The sequence below is a fragment of the Ambystoma mexicanum genome, chromosome 10 (genome assembly GCF_040938575.1).
Source record: "Ambystoma mexicanum isolate Mex_15411 chromosome 10, UKY_AmexF1_1, whole genome shotgun sequence".
NCBI lineage: Eukaryota > Metazoa > Chordata > Amphibia > Caudata > Ambystomatidae > Ambystoma > Ambystoma mexicanum.
This window is the reverse complement of record NC_090932.1, coordinates 302185604-302203316: the sequence shown is the minus strand read 5'-3', so window position 1 is coordinate 302203316 and position 17713 is coordinate 302185604. Positions and strand designations below refer to the sequence as shown.

Genomic DNA, 17713 nt, shown 5'->3' with positions numbered 1-17713 from the left:
GATTCCGGAAAACCATGATCCTAATTGCCCCGGATTGGGCCAGGAGAACGTGGTACCCGGACCTTCTAGATATGTCCATCTGCCCTCCAATCTGTCTTCCACTCAAAGAGAATCTTCTCTCGCAGAAGGGAGGTCAGGTTCTCCATCCAGACACCAGAACCCTCAACCTTCACGCTTGGCTTCTGAAAGGTTGAGGTACAAGGATTGGGATCTCCCTGATGACGTCATGGAGGTGTTGCTTTCGGCCAGAAGACCAGCAAAAAAGTCTTTATACCGCTGCCGTTGGAACAAGTTTTGCAGCTGGTGTACGGAAGAGAATATCGACCCTTTTTCATGTGGTACACCAACGGTGTTATCGTTTCTACTCTACTTGGCAAACTCAGGCCTTCAAGTTGGCACTGTAAAAGGCTATCTCGCAGCACTTTCTATCTTCAAGCGCACTGCGGAGGAACCATCGTATTTCAAAATTCCTCTAGTGGTACAATTTCCAAGGGTCTAACTAATGTTTACCCTCCAAAACCATTCCAGGTTCCCTTATGGGACTTAAATTTAGTCTTAAACTTCTTAATGGGCACTCCATTCGAACCTCTTCACTCTTGCGCGTTGAGATTTCTCACGCTTAAAACTGTCCTATTGGTAGCACTAACATCTGCTAGGAGGGTGAGTGAGCTACAAGCTCTCTCCTGTAAACCCCCACATACAATCTTCCACAAGGACAAAGTTGTCCTACAGGTGAAGCCTAATTTCCTCCCAAAGGTGGTTTCTGAATTTCATATTACTCAGAAAATGTCCTTGCCTTCATTCTACCCTCCTCCCCATCCGGGGAAAGAGGAGGAAAGGCTACATAGGCTGGACCCTAGGCGAGCTCTCAGCTTTTACATCAGCAGAATGGCTAGGATCAGGCAAGCAGACCAACTGTTTATAGGATACTCAGGTCACAAGTTGGGACTACCCATAACAAAACAAACCATCTCCAGGTGGATTATTTTGGCCATCCTGGAATGTTATAGACTAGCAGGGAAAGAGCCACCCCAAAATCTCAGGGCTCATTCAACCAGGGGTATCCAGCCTCTTCGGCTCTCCAGAGAGGGGTACCGGTCCGGGACATATGTGCGGCTGCCACATGGTCGTCCGCACATACATTCACAAAATTTTACAATCTGGATTCCTCCACTGCTCAAGAGACCAGATTTGGCAAGGCCGTATTACATTCGGTCCATCCCTAAAGGGATACATAACACTATCACTCCCTCCTCCAATTACATGCCACTGCTATGGGAGTCTATCAAAGATAAGGAATACGTCGGAGGACACAATCCCTTCGAAGAACAAGTTACTTCTTACCTGGTAACGTTCTTTCGACGGGATGTTCCTCCGACGTATTCCTTATCGCCCCTCCCATCCATCCCCGCAGTGATAACTTCCCTTGTGGTTGCAGTTTACGCTCCTTCAAGGTCACTAACCAATTCAGGCATGTCTTTTCTTATGCTACAAAACGGAACTGAGCAACAGACGCAGCGCGTGGCTATTTATGGGCATGGTGACATCAGCGCCGATACGTTGCCGTCGAGGGACATCGACTCAGTGGACGTCGACGCGCAGCGCCCTCTACAGAAAAAATTTCCGAGGCCAGCAAGCTGGAAACGTATTATCAAAGATAAGGAATACGTCGGAGGAACATCCCGTCGAAAGAAAGTTACCAGGTAAGAAGTAACTTGTTCTTCTCTTGAAAGATGACCTTTGCTGTTATTCAGTCTTATGCGCATTAGTATAAAGGGCCTTGATTGCTTGAAGCAAGTCGGATGGACAACCCCAAAAATGCAGCTTGTTCCATAATCTTGCACGATTTATGCTGTCAAATGCTTGTTTTAAGTCAATAAATGCTAGAAACCGATTTGATTTTTGTTTTAGCCCTTGCAGCTTTAATACGTTAAGTAGAAAGAGATTGAGATTGGTGCTGACACCTTTTGTAATGCCTGTTTGTCTTGGGTCGATGATATTTGCTTCATTTGCCCATCTACTGAAGATTTTTTGTAGGTTTGCAGCAAATAGTTTGGCAATTACGTCAAGTAACGCAATTTGTCTATAATTTGCTGGATTCTCTCTGTCTCCTCTCTTAAAAATCAGTACAATAATCGCACTTGTCCAAGACGTTGGTAACTCGCTACAGCTGCTGATGTGGTCAACGAGAGACGCGATGAAGATGGTCCAGTTTATGGATCTTCTTTTAGGATGTTGTTTGTGAACCCATCTGGGCCTGCTGCATTGGACGTCCTTAACTTTTTGATTGCATTTTTAATCTCATCATGATTGAAGCGAATATTCCATCACTTTTAGTGGTCAACCCAGCTTTGTTCAGTTACTCCACTGCTAAAGTACGATTGTTGGTCTAGGGTTATTTTGTCAATTATTGCCAATGTGTCTTTGGTATTCGGGTTACAGATTGCTTTCAGCATCACTTCCGCTTGCTCCTGATCGTGCTGAATTTTGAAGCTAATTAGCCAATTCTTATACCGCTGCTTTCTTTTTTTTAGCTCAGCTGTCATGTTGCATCTCCTACATTTTTTATTTGTTTGATGTCTGCTCAAAGACCTTTCCGCTGCTCAATTACATTGGGACTAAATTGGTGCCTTGGTTGCAACAAGGGACGTTTAAAACCTGTATTTACCACCCTAAAACTTGCAAGTAACGTAGCATAGCATAGGCCAAGTTTGTGGGCTTCACCTAGCTCAAGTTATTGCTCCGTGATTAAATGAAGGTCACTTTGAGTTGTTTTTTTACGGTTTCCACCCTGATTAGACGTGATGTTAGTCCCAGGTTGATGGATTAGATGGTGTGTGTGATTCAATTTCCAAGTGAGGATCAGGGCGTCATGATTACTACTTGTTTGTTTAATGATTTCGAGCCTTTCTGATGTTATGGGAACATTTTATTGAGGACCGTATGTAGTCCATGTTACTTTTCCTGGAATATCTCCGGGTGTTCAGCATGTAACAATTGAGGGTTTTCAATTCTTGCACCCACATTTGTCCTCTAGACAATACCTTACTTGAACCTGTTACTGATGCTGTTAGGGGTTTTCATTCAGGATCCAGAGATCTCACTTTTAGCTCTCAACAGATTATGAAATGTGGATCCGGTAGCGTTGCGTACACCTCATCAAAAATATCTGATAAATTATGAAGGAATTTAGCTGAGGAAATAATTGCTGGATTCTAATAGATATTTGTAAGCACTGTATGAGAGTGGAGGTGCTCGACATCAGAATTATGTTTCAGTATTGTCCATTGAATAAATGGGTTTGGATTGATGGTTTTTATTACTTGCAGCTATTGTCCATATTTTATCATTGTCAATAACCCTGAATATGGCCTACCTTGTTGCCCTTTTCCTGCGGCATTTACCGAGGCGCTATACACATCGCAGACCGGTGTTGTTTGGAGCCACGTGTCTTGCAGACAAATTATCGTGTAGGAGGTCAAATTCAAGCATGACTGATTGTACAGATGTTTGAACCCCTGTGTGTTCCAGGAAATAAGAGAAGACATTTGGCTATCCCAGATGTCCTTTTGTTAGTGGTGCATTGGCTCATTAAGTGCCTTAGAGATCCAGCGTCAATCGGTTGCTTCAGATGTTGTGTCTGTCGTGTTGTCAAGTAGAGGCCGCTGCCTGGTCGCTGTAGGGCTGTTCTTGAAAGTTATTTTCACTTGGTGCTGGTGTGTTTCTTCTTTTTCCACACCACATACAAGTGGCTGTTGATTTCTGGACACTTTACTTTGGGTGGCAAGTTTGTTTGTGTTGTTATGTTGGACTTCATGTTTAGTTGTACACTCACTCAACTCCGAAGGGCAATAAAGCTGCATTTGCTTCCAGTAAGGTAAGCTTAATTAGTTGGGATTTCACATGAAGGATTACCCAGTCACTTCTTTCTTCATTGGCGTATTCAATTATAACATGTCTTCTGAGGTTATAATTCGCAGTGCAGGCACACAGTGTAGTAAGAACATTACAATTCTCCTATTTAGGTTTACTTCATTACAAGGACTCAGGATATTTTCCAGATATATTTTCTCAACCACTTCCATTCTGCATCCTGCGGATCTATTTAAGCTCTGCGTCGACATTGCAGTTGGCTTTTCCCCCTCACGCAGGCCTTTTGAATTCAAATCATTAGATGTTAAAGCTCTGTTATTGTTACATTTTTTGGGTGTATTGATTGCCTTTGATTGCAGGGCATGAAGTCGCTCAGACAGTGTTAGGAAGGGTGAGGGACTTTCTTTCTGATTAGATTTGTGAGCTGTGATTCTTGGCTTTGTTGCAGGAAAGATGCGACCTGTTTCAACATCAGTCTTCTTTGACTCTGCGATGGGCTACTGATCCCTTTCTTGTAAGTCGTCCGGTTCCTCTAGATATTGTGACAGGTCCTCAATTAGATCAATATCATCTAAATGAGTGTCCTCTTATATATTGAATTTCATCCAATTCTTGTGGATTGTTCAAAAGTGAGGTATTAATTAGTTTCGGCCCTTGTGTGGTGAGGCTGGTACATTTCTCGGATGTGATTTCTCTGGTTTTCTGTCCAATCTGTTGCTCGCAGTTCTCACTGTTAGAACGGGCAGGTGGTGTTATCAGGTTTCTGAGAAATGCTTTCGATCCATTTTATCTGCACTTGGGACCCTTTTTAATATTCTTGTTTTTTTTTGGTCTTAAGTGCAGATGTTCCTGTGGCCCTTTCACCGAGCATCATGTATAGTTCGATGTTCGTTGTTTTAAAATGGGAAACCTTTCTTCAGTCTGTCCACTTAGATGATCTTGTCGGGTGATGTTAAAGGTTGTATTGCTTAAGTCGCAATTGGTGGTGATCGGCTGTCTACCACTTTTGGGCTTCCTTTTGTCTTGTAGTGGACTTTTTTCCTGAACATTGGCATCTTGTCGACTTTTTGATACATCTGCCAAACTACCCTTAGTCAGAGATGAGAGGACCGTGCAAGATCTCGCCCGTTGGATTTGCTCTGCTGTGGGCTTTCCGTTGTCTTGTATTGGAATCTGGCTGCCAGACTTGGATGTCATTTTTGCCAGGGTTTTTGTAGCACTGATTGGTTTATCATTTGTGGCTGTACTTGTGGAAGTCTTTCAGTTGCATCCTGATGATGTTTTCTAACCCATTTTATAGAGTCCAGCACCGCTGTCATCATAATAGCTTTTTCAGTGTGATCACTGCTTTCTATATCACATAAGCGCGCCTGCCAATTTGCAGAGGTTTCTGCCTCAAAGTCAAGTCTAGCTTGCACTTTATTAGTAAACGTCTCCAGATGTAGCAATTTTGTGTGCATCATGGAAAGTAACAGCATTATTTTTGATATTCTCATTAATTGTTTCATATAGTTTTAGATATGGTGTAAATGAAGTAGACAGTGCTGCCATTACGTGGTTGTGGATCTGGAGGCCAGCGGCCACTGATAGCTAGGTCTTATCTTTGGTTAGCTCATTTGTCAGGTGCGATTGTGCCGCGTCCGATCGGATGACCGTTGTGTCTCTGGGTTAAGTGCTCCGGGTGTCGATGCATTTTCTGTGACCTTTGTATTGCGATTAGGCTGTTTATCTTCTGTCGCTTTAAGTTAAAGATGTTGCTTTCTGCTGCTCTATTTGGAGTAGAATGTTTTGTCACATTATTTGAGGAATGTAGGACAGAATACATTATTGGAAATGTTACTGGGGACGATAGGTGCCCACCCCGTTCAAGTAGAGTGTCGTGTTTGTCCAAATTTTCATTTTGGTTTGTCAGCATAGTAAATGGCATAGTCTTATTTAAGGTGATATGTTCATCCCACTCGTTGCATTCCTCAAATTTAGCAGCAAGTGATTTTTCATTTGTTGTATTTAGTCTGGTGTTTGTTATAGAAACTCTGCTTACAACTGTTAAGGCGGTAGGGTGCCGTCTGTTTGATGTCTCTTTCAAATCGATTAAAGCTGCTTTCTGCACCGGGGCTCCTGAAACGGGTGTCGCATGAAATCGCAGCACTCTGTCCTTACTTTTGACATGTGTTGGCTGTGCAATGGTATGCGAGCTGGATATTAGCACACCGAGTTGCATCACTTGGTTTGAGGTCTCACTAATCTAGGTGTGGCCCAGCTTGCAGCTAGGTTGTGTTGATTTGTAGTTAATCAGGTTAGCCTGTAAAAGAGCCTTTGAAGAAGCTGGTCGCAGGGGTACGTTGTCAACATGTATATTAGTGCTGCCTTGAAGATCTTTAGACCCATTGTTTCCTTGTGATTGTAAACCGCACACACACTGTGATGCTGTCAGTACACAAGGGGCTGGTGGAAGGGCAGTCTTATCTTTTGCGGCATGAGCGCCTTTTTCCAATAAGAAGATTGAATTTACATTAGCGATTGTGGCATTGTCTGCATCGATTAATTCAGCATCTGTGATTTCATTGTCTTCGGCTGTGGCATTAATTCCACTTTCAATTTTGAGTGCATTAGCAGCTTTTGGTTTAGGTTTTTATCCGCTGTTGCTGCTGAGTGCGTAATCCTATGTGATGCGATGGAGGAGAAGTTGCTGCTATCCCTTAAGCATTAAAGAGTCGTCAGATACGAAGCAAAGCTAATCTCAAAGCTGATTTCCAACGGCTGCAGGTAGAATCGCAAAGGTGGAAAAGGTTGCCATTCATTCCTTTAACGGGCGCTGCCCAACGCGTTACTGGACTGGGGCTGCTGCACTTTCATTCTCGCTGTCTGCTCTCACAGCTCCACGGAAAGCCGAGGGACATTTATAAAACACACCCACCTGCAGGAATGAAACGGTAGACAGACTCAATCCAGGATGCAGCAACAATGAGGCGTTCCACTTTACATGGGGTGACTAATGAACTACCTGAGAGAAAGTATCTACAGTTTGGACACAACATTAAACACAGTTTCAGAAACTCAGATATCTCTGTTTTTGCTCGGGAGAAAGCTATCAGTGGGCAATAGCTGCATTGTAGCATGTATACACAATCTTTTATGAACCAGCAAGGAAAGCGAAAACAGCAATTTTGGATTTTCTGGCTAATAGTCCATTATTCAATATTTGTAGAACATCTACTTCAAGTTCTATCGACACGAATATGCAACTCATTATTTGGTGCATTCAGGCTCAGCTGCCCCTTAAAGCATATACTACTCGGTACAGGTGCACAGCATGTGAATTTACAGGTAACAATAAATGTGCAGTTTGATATCTGTTTTATCAAACTGCATTGTAATGCCCTTTATTTGGGCACCAACCGATGTAACCTAAACAAGCTACAAATCATCCAAAAAAATGCCATTAGAGCAGCACTCAACATCCCTAGGAACCAACACATTTCAGACGCCAGATGTAATCTACGCTGGATATCGGTCCCTCAACGAATCACACTGAAAACACTTGCCCTCACTCACAAGTGCCTTTCCTACCAAGCACCCTGCTACTTAGCCAACAGATGTGCCCTCCAGAACACTAACAGACCCCGCAGAACTGCTCAGACCATCTGCCTTTCTATACCACGCTTCAACCTTCAAAGATCAGGCGGAGCCAGCTTCCCTGTAATGGCGGCTAAACTTTGGAATTCGCTCCCTAACTTGCTTAGAGCTGAACCCTCCTTCCACAGATTAAAAAACATGGCCAAAGCTTGGCTAACCGCCCAAGACCCATCATCTACGAGCCAACCACCCCCCATGCTCTAGCCACCTGCCTCATTTCATGTACATAGGTTATGATCTTCTGCTCACCCGGAAACTGCATTATGTATATAACTGTAATCTAAAGTGTAATTTGTAAAGTGTAATTTGTAAACTTAAAGTGTAATTTTGTAATGTCCCGTATGCCTTAACATGTTGTAACTAAATTACGCACCCGGATTCCCAAGGGCCTGGTGCACTCTATAAATAAAATAAATACAAATACAAATATAGATTCACAGGTGTCTCATATTTATATTCCCAGGAGATTGAAGGGTTATGGTTGAAGATGTTTCTCGGGACAGTAGTTTTTCAGAAGATCAGCATGAAAACAATTTGAAGATAGAGCGGTACATGGGGCAGTATATGTTTCTAGTCAACACATTGTGTAGCCTCCTTATAGACCCACAGATGTTCCAGTGCCCTTTAGAGTTTCAGGAGTTAACGATCCTACACATAATTCTGGGCCCAAACCCATTATATGACTAAATAAATAATGTGTGAGTCTATAACCATTGCAAGCTACAAAACTATTGCCACATGTAAGTATTTATTTTACTTAGTGTGTTTGAATCCACAGTGTTTGAAGTAGATCATAGATACGGCCAAAGTGATAATTATGAGTGCAGAGAAGTGATTGAAGCTCTGCCCTTGTTAAATTGGGCTTGCCTGCTCCAAGATGTAAATATAGAGTTGCTGCCTGTCGGCATGTGTGGGGGTAGGTGGACACGAGGTCAGTAAAAGCACAGTTCTGGGTACTGTAATTAGACCAATGGCTGAGCTGTAGGGAAGCTGGCAGCTCAGAAATCTTGTTCCATGTGCATTGGCAGATGGATGAGGGTTTATTTCTAATGAGCTTTGTCAATTCTTTCCCTCCTTAGGAGTCGAACAAAGAATAGGATGTGGTATGGCGTTCTGGGGACCAAGGAGCTTCTTCACCGCACCTACAAAAACCTGGAGCAAAAGGTGCTCCTGGAGGTAGACAGGTTTCAACTTTTCCTTGAACAATTAATCTAACACAGCACCAACAGCTATCTTGCACTGCAGGGAATATGCCTAGTCACATTTCTTTACCAGTGCTTTCTGTCATGTTGATATTCTATAGAGGTTATTACTGTACCATGCATCCCACTTGTTTGACCCTGACATCAGCAGTCTGCTCATTGTTACTGCTCATTAAATGATCTATTCTTGGTTAATGTTCACACTGCACTGGACAATCTGTCAGTTGCTGCTCATAAACCTCCACTTTATCATCTATTCCTCCCCTAGCTGCCTAGGAGTCCTTTCAATCATCCCTTTAGGAACGTCTCAGCACACTTGGCTTTCAGATTGGGAACTTACTACTGAGATGTTAATAGTGCAGTTGTTTTGCCCAGAATTTTAAGTTGCCCATCATAAGTATCGTCATTAAAACTGTAAACAACTCATTCTCCGCCCCTAAAAGTGTAATTGAAACTAGAAGAAGAGAAGTGAGAATACTTGCACCAGACCTCTTATTACAATGAACTGATTCCAACTACCTGGCATTGAGGCACTCTGAAGCACATTGACTGTCTTACAATTAATAGGTCCTCCATTACACGTTTAACAAGCACTTTCCGCTCTTTCAAAGAGTCACATGATTTGAATATTCCTGTCAACAGGCTGGAAATTCGTTGTAAAACTCACTTAGTTTTAAACATAAAACAGCACTCATTAGTAGTTTATCTGCTTCATTTTGAGCCTTTCATCCGACATGTGAGAAGGCTCTAAACTCTGCCATGGTTGTCCTTTTTAGATTGTTTACCACATTTGTGACAGGGAGTCCTATGGCATTGTGCTTTATAATTGACATTTCTGTGGGTGCTAGAGAGCCGACCAAGATGGCCCCTCCCTTGTGAGCTCCCGTGTGGCCCTGCATGAATCCTGTTTAATTGTAGCGGCTCCGGTGGATTGTCACCTCATTCCTCGGCCTATAATCACTATCACTAATCAAGGAATACGACAATCTAAACCTGGCGGCGATTCGAACAACCAGCGGCTGAGATTCTGGCCTGCTGTCATACTACGCGCCTGCAAAAACGCTAGGCCCCGGCCACCCCATCGCTGCCTGGAAAATCTCCTGCCAGTAAACCCGACCCATGGTGAGAGGCGGTTCACTGGTGAGCAGCCCGGGAGTTCAGCCGTGGGGCGGCAATTCCCACTCCCTGAAAAGATACCGCTAACCGCACCCCAACGCTTCTCAACGCCAGCTAAAGAGAAATAACTAATGTAGTGACCTGCCTGCCTGGGTGCCACGCTGACGGGTCGAGGCAGAGGCGAACCGAACAGGGCCCCCACCGCACAGAGGCAGATCAACCCACTGTGGAGTCACGGCCCCACCGCAGCCCCTACCAACACCACTGAGGGTACGTTGGCTGCCGTCCGGCGGGATCATTGGTCCTTAGTCGAGAGCCAGCAGCAGGAGTACAACAACCAACCCGCTCCCTGCGGACCCCAGCGGCGAAGAACATCACACAGAGAAGGCGAAGGTGAGAAACCCTGTCTCCTGACACCACGGACCACGGTAATCACAGCCCACGGGTGCCATGTATAACGCCCCCCCGTCCAGTCCGGCAAGAGAGGCCACAGCACCGTACATTATACGCAACACAGCCGAAGCGACTCTGCGTCATCCGATTGCAGGAGAGCACGTTCGAACTGTAATCCGGTAGCAAACCTACATGGAAAGTCCTCACGGCAAACGGCGACGAACACAACAGTCAGAAGGGAACCGACCTCCAGAACTAAAGTTAAACCACGGTATTCCATACCGCCTCAAAACCGTAGAAGGACGATAGATCCTACGTGATAAGATACTCGCCTCCTCTTGCAATCACACTCCAACCACGCCAGGAGAGGCATCAGAGCAATCAATAAGCCGAGCACAGCCGATTACACAGTCCAGCCAGCAATACCCACAAAAGTACAATGCCCAGAAAGAACACAGCAGGATTAACGTTGCATTAACCCACCGTCCCGCCGGCGAAGACCTCAGAAGCACTATCCGCCCAAGCCATACCATGATAGAGTCTAACTGGACATAATCAAGCGAGGCAACTACCTGAACCAGCGGAGCGGCCTGCATCCTCGCAGCAGATTCGACTTGGGAATGGGAGCGACAAACGGCAGAAAACACTGCAATCAACGTGAGGACATCTGCTACCATGATAAGGTACTGCTTTACAAGCGTAATCACTCACTGACACTGAAAGGTAGGTAACTTGCTATATCCCGCACCCATCTCCTGCGCACACAACCCTGTTGTGTCGACTGGGCTGGAAACAACATCCGGGCAGAACCCAGGATCACACAATACGGCACAAACCGCCCAACATTGTAGGCACGACTGGGAGAGGACCATAGAGGGGAACAGCAGAGCAGTCAATAAGCAGACAGTATGCACCCTCTTTTGCCACAAACCAAGAGGCGATCAACTAAGACTGTTCTGGGAACGTAGCGTTAAAATCTCATCAAAAGAAGACTTCACAACCACCCAGTAGCGTAGAGTAAACCACGGAAAGCCCTGCATGCCAACTCACGGGAAGAATAACTTCGAGTGGCACGAACAGCAACATCAGAGTGTAAACACAAGGACTTCACACATTCTAAAGACCTACCAGCCAAGAAGGTGTCCCAGCTGCACAAGTGTCTAGTCCTCAACTGCCAGATCAACTCAGTACAGACCCTCTCTGGCGGTTTAACTCCCTCTCTGCAAACTAGTAAAACAAGCACAAAGAGACCTTCCAGAGCTCGCGCTGCCCCAGCCGCTCCAGATAGCATTGCGCTATCACCGCAGTACTGTTATCAGGATCCGGCTTTACAACGTAGATCATGGGGAAGACCGACAAGTCGCAACGCAAGCTGAATTTTGAGGCCGGTCATGCATCTAAAACACCCCGGTCTAAATAAGGAACTGAAACCACGACGCAAGATGCATCTCAAGATGACCCTTCTCAACCCCTCGACATCAGAGAAATCCTCCTCGAGTTAAAAGCTGAAATAGGAAACCTCGATAGCAAAATCGACGGTCTCTCCTCCAAGGTAGATCAACTTCAGCACCGACTCGACAATCACACAGAGAATCTAGACATGGTAGAACAGTGAGTTTCAGATCTAAATTTACGGCACAACGACCCTGGCGTCAAGAATATCAACACTGGAAACTCAAATGAAAACAGCGAATGCACGAAATGAATACCTGGAAGGACGCTCCAGGAGAAATAACGTGAGAATAGTCGGGGCCAGAGAACAGCAACTATAGACAAGAATGGAAGACCACTTCAAAGCATACGCACAGAACCTTTCTGGGCCGACGCGCTATCACGTCTGTTCGTTGTCGAAGGGCTCATAGGATTCCAGCAACTAAACCGATTCCTGGAGCTCCATCTCGCCCAATCATCGCGAAAGTACTCCACTATAAAGATCGGGACACGATCCTGAGACTCGCGAGAGAAAAGGACGAACTGCAACATGACGGGGACACTATTCACTTCTACCCAGACTTCTCGCCAGCTGTTCAAGCGCAAAGAAGGTCCTTCACAAGCATCAAACACAGGCTCTGCGACAATCAGATTCCCTACTCAATGCTCTTTCCAGCCGCGCTCTGTGTACAACACAACGGGAAGGCCCAATTCTTTCAATCACCTGAAGAAGCCAGCTCTTACTTGGACCAGGCAGGATGCAGACCCTCGAACAACAACCCAAGACCACCACAGAGGGAAAGAACGCGGAGAAACCTGCCGTAATCAGCCACCAGAAACAGCGATAACAAAAACTAAAATATGACGAGATTCCCACTGGAGAATATGAATAGGGCAACCAACCCAGAGCCACGCAACTTGAGAGGCTCCTAGCACCCTTTGCGTAGCAGAGTTAAAGACCACTAGTTGGATGCTAATAGGGAGGGCAACGAATACGAGCAGGTTTTGGGTTGCTCGTGAAATAGGGGAGGAAACAACCAGCAATTTGGGGGTAATCAAGTTAAGTAAAGTTCTTAATTTTGTACATGCACCGACCACTCTACACCACCATGCTTCTACCCACCGCTCCGGAGGTTGACCGCTTTTCAGCAGATACATAGGAACAAACGCTTCAAAACCACAGCCACAGAAACCACAAAGACCCTGCTGGAAAAATGGGAAAAGCACTTGTAAATTCAATCTAGTTGCATGGAATATTAAAGCCGGCAACCAGCCAACCAAAATGAGGAAAATAACGCAGTATCTACGTCGACATAGAATCGACATAGCTCTCATTCAGGAAACCCACCTGCGCCCTACCTCAGAAACTCTTTAGGCCAGAGATTGGGCCTGCCATAGATATTTCGCTTCCTATTCCTCCTACGTCAGGGGGTGGCTATCCTAATTAACAAGACTACTAACTTTAAGCTAATAACGAAGATACCGAGGGCAGGTCACTGCTAGTGCATGGGACGGTTGAAGGGGAAGAACTCATCCTGATGAACTCCTATGGCCCCAACACAGATGGACCTAATAACTTTGACTGGGCGATGACCCACCTGGAATCAAACAGGAGGGCCACAGTCATCTGAGGTGGAGACCTCCATACACCGCTTGACCCCAACAAAGATAAGTCGCACAACACAGCGGCAACTCCTTCCAAGGCGAGCCTACAAATTATCAAGATATGCAAAACATATGACCTTACAGACATCTGGAGATACAAACACAGGGATGCCCGAGAATACACCTATCATTCCTGGGTCCACAAAACTAGCTCAGACTTAACTATCTCCTAGTATCTTCACACAGTCAGGGCCTATGGGGTAACTGCCAAATCCTTCCCAGATCCATATCAGACCACTCAGTGATGTCTCTTGAATGTGTCACAACTCGCGATAATAGTAGCAGACCCCGCTGGAGGTTCAAGCCCGGAGCCCTACAAGACCAGGTTTTCGCAGACAAACTACGAACTAAAATAGTATCCTTTATCGAGATTAACCAAGGCTCTGTGTCCTCAGCAGGTACACTTTGGGAAACATTAAAGTGCTTCGTTAGAGGGGTCTGTCTAGCAAAAGAAAACGGAATTCTCAAGCTGGTGAGAAGAGAACTAGCTTCACATGAATCCTGCCTTGAAGACCTTGAACAAGCACTCTTAACCGCGAACACCCCCCGGAATCTGGCAGCGTTGAAAGAGGAACTAGAAGCTTTCAGAACAGCGGGGGACAGAGAAATAAAATTTCTGATGAGCCACCACAAGATTCGCAGTTATGGTGAAGGGCAGAAACCTGGGGCACTCCTGGCGAGACTAGTGGCAGCTGAGAGAAAACCCACAACGATCAAATCCATCTTCGACCACACTGGTAATCCCGTCTATTCCGAAGAGGACATTGTTGAAACATTTAGTACATTCTATCAAAATCTATATAACTCCTATCACACCGCAGGTCCCAACGAGCTGGCACAATACCTGGATGAGGTTGAGCTGTACTGGACAGACACAGAACTCTGAGCACCGCTCAATGAACCCATCACTTTGGAAGAAGTCCTTGAAGCAATTGAAGAACTACCAAATATAAAGGCACCCGGCCCAGACGGCCTCACAGGCAAATTTTATAAATCCTTTCCAAATCTCCTGGCTCCACTTTTCAGGTCTACGATGAAGCGCTGGCCAAGGGCCAACTACCACCAACACTTTACACGGCCAACATAATTCTCCTCCACAAACCCAGCAAACCTGAAAATGAGTGCATCTCGTACAGATCTATTTCACTAATAAATTTGGACAATAAAATCCTTACAAAAATTCTTACTAAGCAACTGCTTCCTCTGATGCCCGCCATGGTCTTGGCGGATCAGGCGGGCTTCATTCCAGGTAGAAACACTTTGTTTGGTATAAGAAGAATGTTCGGCGTAATCGAAGCCCTAGACCCTGAAAATCAAGCAGTGGCGGTACTGCTAGATGCCGAAAAGGCCTTAAATTCAGTTGAGTGGCCCTTCCTCTATGCAGTCTTAGAACGTATGGGCCTCGGAAAACGCTTCATACAATTAATCTCCCTCCTGTATAAACAACCTATTTCTAACATCACATTAGGAACCAAACGGTCAGCCGCCATATGCTTGCGGAGAGGAACAAGGCAAGGCTGCCCCCTATCCGCTCTACTATTTGCTCTAGTCTTGGAACCCTCAGCATCGGATCTCAGGCTACACCGCCTGCACAGAGGCCTCTCCCTAGGCCCTCACAATCTAATCATATCTCTCTACGGTGATGACGTAGCACTCTTCTTGCACAATCCCAATGGAAATATGAACCCAGTGATGCGTGCAGTACTTAAATTTGGCCAGTTGTCGGGACTGAAGATTAACAACCCGAAATCCATAATCTTTCCGTTAACCGCCTCCACCAAGGAATTCCCAGACAACTTTGGTTTCAAATGGCAACATTCAAAGGTCAGTTATCAGGGTATTTTTATGTCCAGATCCAACCGTGATATAATGCAAAATAACTATGAAAAGGCAATGGATATCATCCAAAACAAAGTAAACAGGTGGAAGGCGCTTCCTCTCACACTCTGGAGCAGAATATCGCTGGTCAAAATGATCATCCTTCCAAAACTACTATACTTGTTTTCAAACATTTCCTTGGTGTTGACACAAAGATTCTTGCAAGGCATCAAGAGCATGATTCTAGATCTCATATGGGCGGGCAAAGTAGCAAGAGTGGCGTACACCACATTGACTCTTCCTATAGCACAGGGAGTACTTGCCCTCCCAGACATGGATCGCTACTACTGGGCAGCCCAGGCTCAGTACCTCAGCTACTGGTATGCTACGCATTACATCAGACCCCATGTCCAAATAGAAAGAGCCTTAGCAACGCCATATCTCTTACGCACCGTCATCTCCGGTAAACTACAAGCACCCCGAACACAGATGAACATAGGCTTTACAACATATACAATTTGGAAAAACATGGCTAAGAAGAGCGCGGTCCAGACCAGATTCTCCCCCCTTCTTCCAGTGAAACACATTCCGGGACTCGCCATCACTTCAAAAAGGTTTTCCAGAGATGGACGGAAAAACTGCAGGTGAAAACCATGAGCAAACTTTTTCCGGATGGCACGTTTCTTTCACCACAGCAGGCCCAGGAGAAGGGAAATAGTAATGCCTTAAGACACATTTATTTACTTAAGGCTGTGGTATGCGTTACAAGCTATCATCCCCACATTTCCACGACAACCTCCTACTTGGCCATTACTGCACAGTGCAATACAAGCTCGGGGAGAGGGCCGCCTGGTAGCAAACATCTACAGATCCCTCTTGACAGAAGTGAAAGTGCCAGACGCAGGGGCTAAGAGGAGATGGGAGAGATCATTGAACGCCACGATTGCAGACGACTGGGAATATATATTAAAACTCACCCAAAAGGTGGCAATCAATACAAGATACAAACAGATCCATTTCAATTACCTTTACCAAGGGTACCACAACCCAGCGAAACTGCACGCTCAACGGGCGACAATATCTACAGCAGAGGCGGATCCCCTGGGGCGGTCTTCATGTACCTGGCATGGACCTGCCCTGTGGTGGCAGCCTTCTGGAGCTCAGTGATGGAGAAAACATCAGCGATAATTGGAACACAACTGAACTCCAAACCGATAACAACTTTACTGGGCCTGACCAAACATCTTCCAAGTACAGTCCGGAAGCTGACGAACCTACTCCTCATCCTAGCGCGTAGAAGAGTCGCATGTAATTGGAGGAGAGGACCGCCACCCAGTTTGCAATGCTGGCTAAAAGACATCACATATTGGCAGGACGTAGAAACCAGATTCATTAAGACACTGGCCCTCATTACGATACTGGCGCTAAACCATGGCGCTATTAGCACCATGGTTGGTGCCGGTATCGTAACGAGTCCGCCAATGTTCAATGGGGAATTACCACCCCATTCAAAGGTTGGCGGGCGGTAATTCCCCATTGAACATTGGCCCTTCCCCATTCCCATTTTTCCCCCATAGGGCTCAATGGGACTGGGGAAGGCGCTAAGTACGGTACCGCAAATTGCGGTACCGTACTTAGCACCAAGGTCCCTTTGTGGGTCCCTACTTTAACGGCTGGTCTAGACCAGCCGTTCAGGTCGGGTCCCGCAAAGGGACCTCGTAGTAAGGCGCTAAGTGTTTAACGGCGCCGCAGCCTTTTACGACGCCGTTAAACACTTAGTGCCAGGGTCCTAATGAGGGCCACTGCCTTTACACACTCTCCCACCCGACATTTGGGACCCGTACATAGCCTATTTGATCTCGACCATTGATAGACTGGATTTGCAGTCGAACGCCCCAGGCATACAGCCAGCGGACCTCACCGCAACATGATGCCAGACTTTCTGAAAACACGCATCTTCGAGTGGATTGTGTCCTCCAACGTATTCCTCATCTTAGATGTATTCCATCCAGCTTTGCTGCTCTTCGGAAATTTTTTCGGCAGAGGGTGCCGTGCGTCGATGTCGTTCAGTCGATGGTCCCTGGAAGGCCTCCGTCAAGGGTGACGTCATCGGGTATATAAGTAACCGTTGGCCTCAGTCCTGTTTTTCCGCAGTATACGTTGCTTCGGAGATTCGGCGCGCCTCGAGTTCTGTGAAGAATAATAAATAATAACAAACGAAATATGTCCTTGTCATCGATGCCGACCACGACCCCGAGATCGGGATTCAAAAAGTGCAAGTCGTGCGGCTCATAAATGTCGATCACGGACCTGCACCGAGAGTGTTTGTGGTGCCTCGGAGAAGGCCACGACATGGAGGCCTGTACGAAGTGTCAGGCGATGACGGGGAAGGCCTTGCGAGAAAGGAGAGGAAAGCTACAGGTAGGTCGCAAAACCTATCGTAAAGCCTCTAGCGTCGATTCGAGATCCCATGAGGAGAAATCTCCTCGACGCGAAAAGGCATCGATCCAGGTCCCGAAGCGATTCCCATCGCTCGTCGTCTTCGTCAAAAAAATCAAAGAAACGACGCCACAGGTCTC

The 17713-nt window shown here is 45.9% G+C and overlaps 1 protein-coding gene across 2 annotated transcripts in view; it reads left to right on the top strand.

Annotated features, from left to right (window-relative positions):
* Positions 1-17713, top strand: part of DGKD (diacylglycerol kinase delta) — a 1999080-nt gene that overhangs the window by 1421343 nt on the left and 560024 nt on the right. For both annotated transcript variants that reach the window (XM_069617880.1, XM_069617879.1), the window contains exon 20: positions 8589-8685. In XM_069617880.1, the coding sequence (XP_069473981.1) occupies positions 8589-8685 (97 nt within the window). The remainder of the gene's footprint in view (positions 1-8588; positions 8686-17713) is intronic.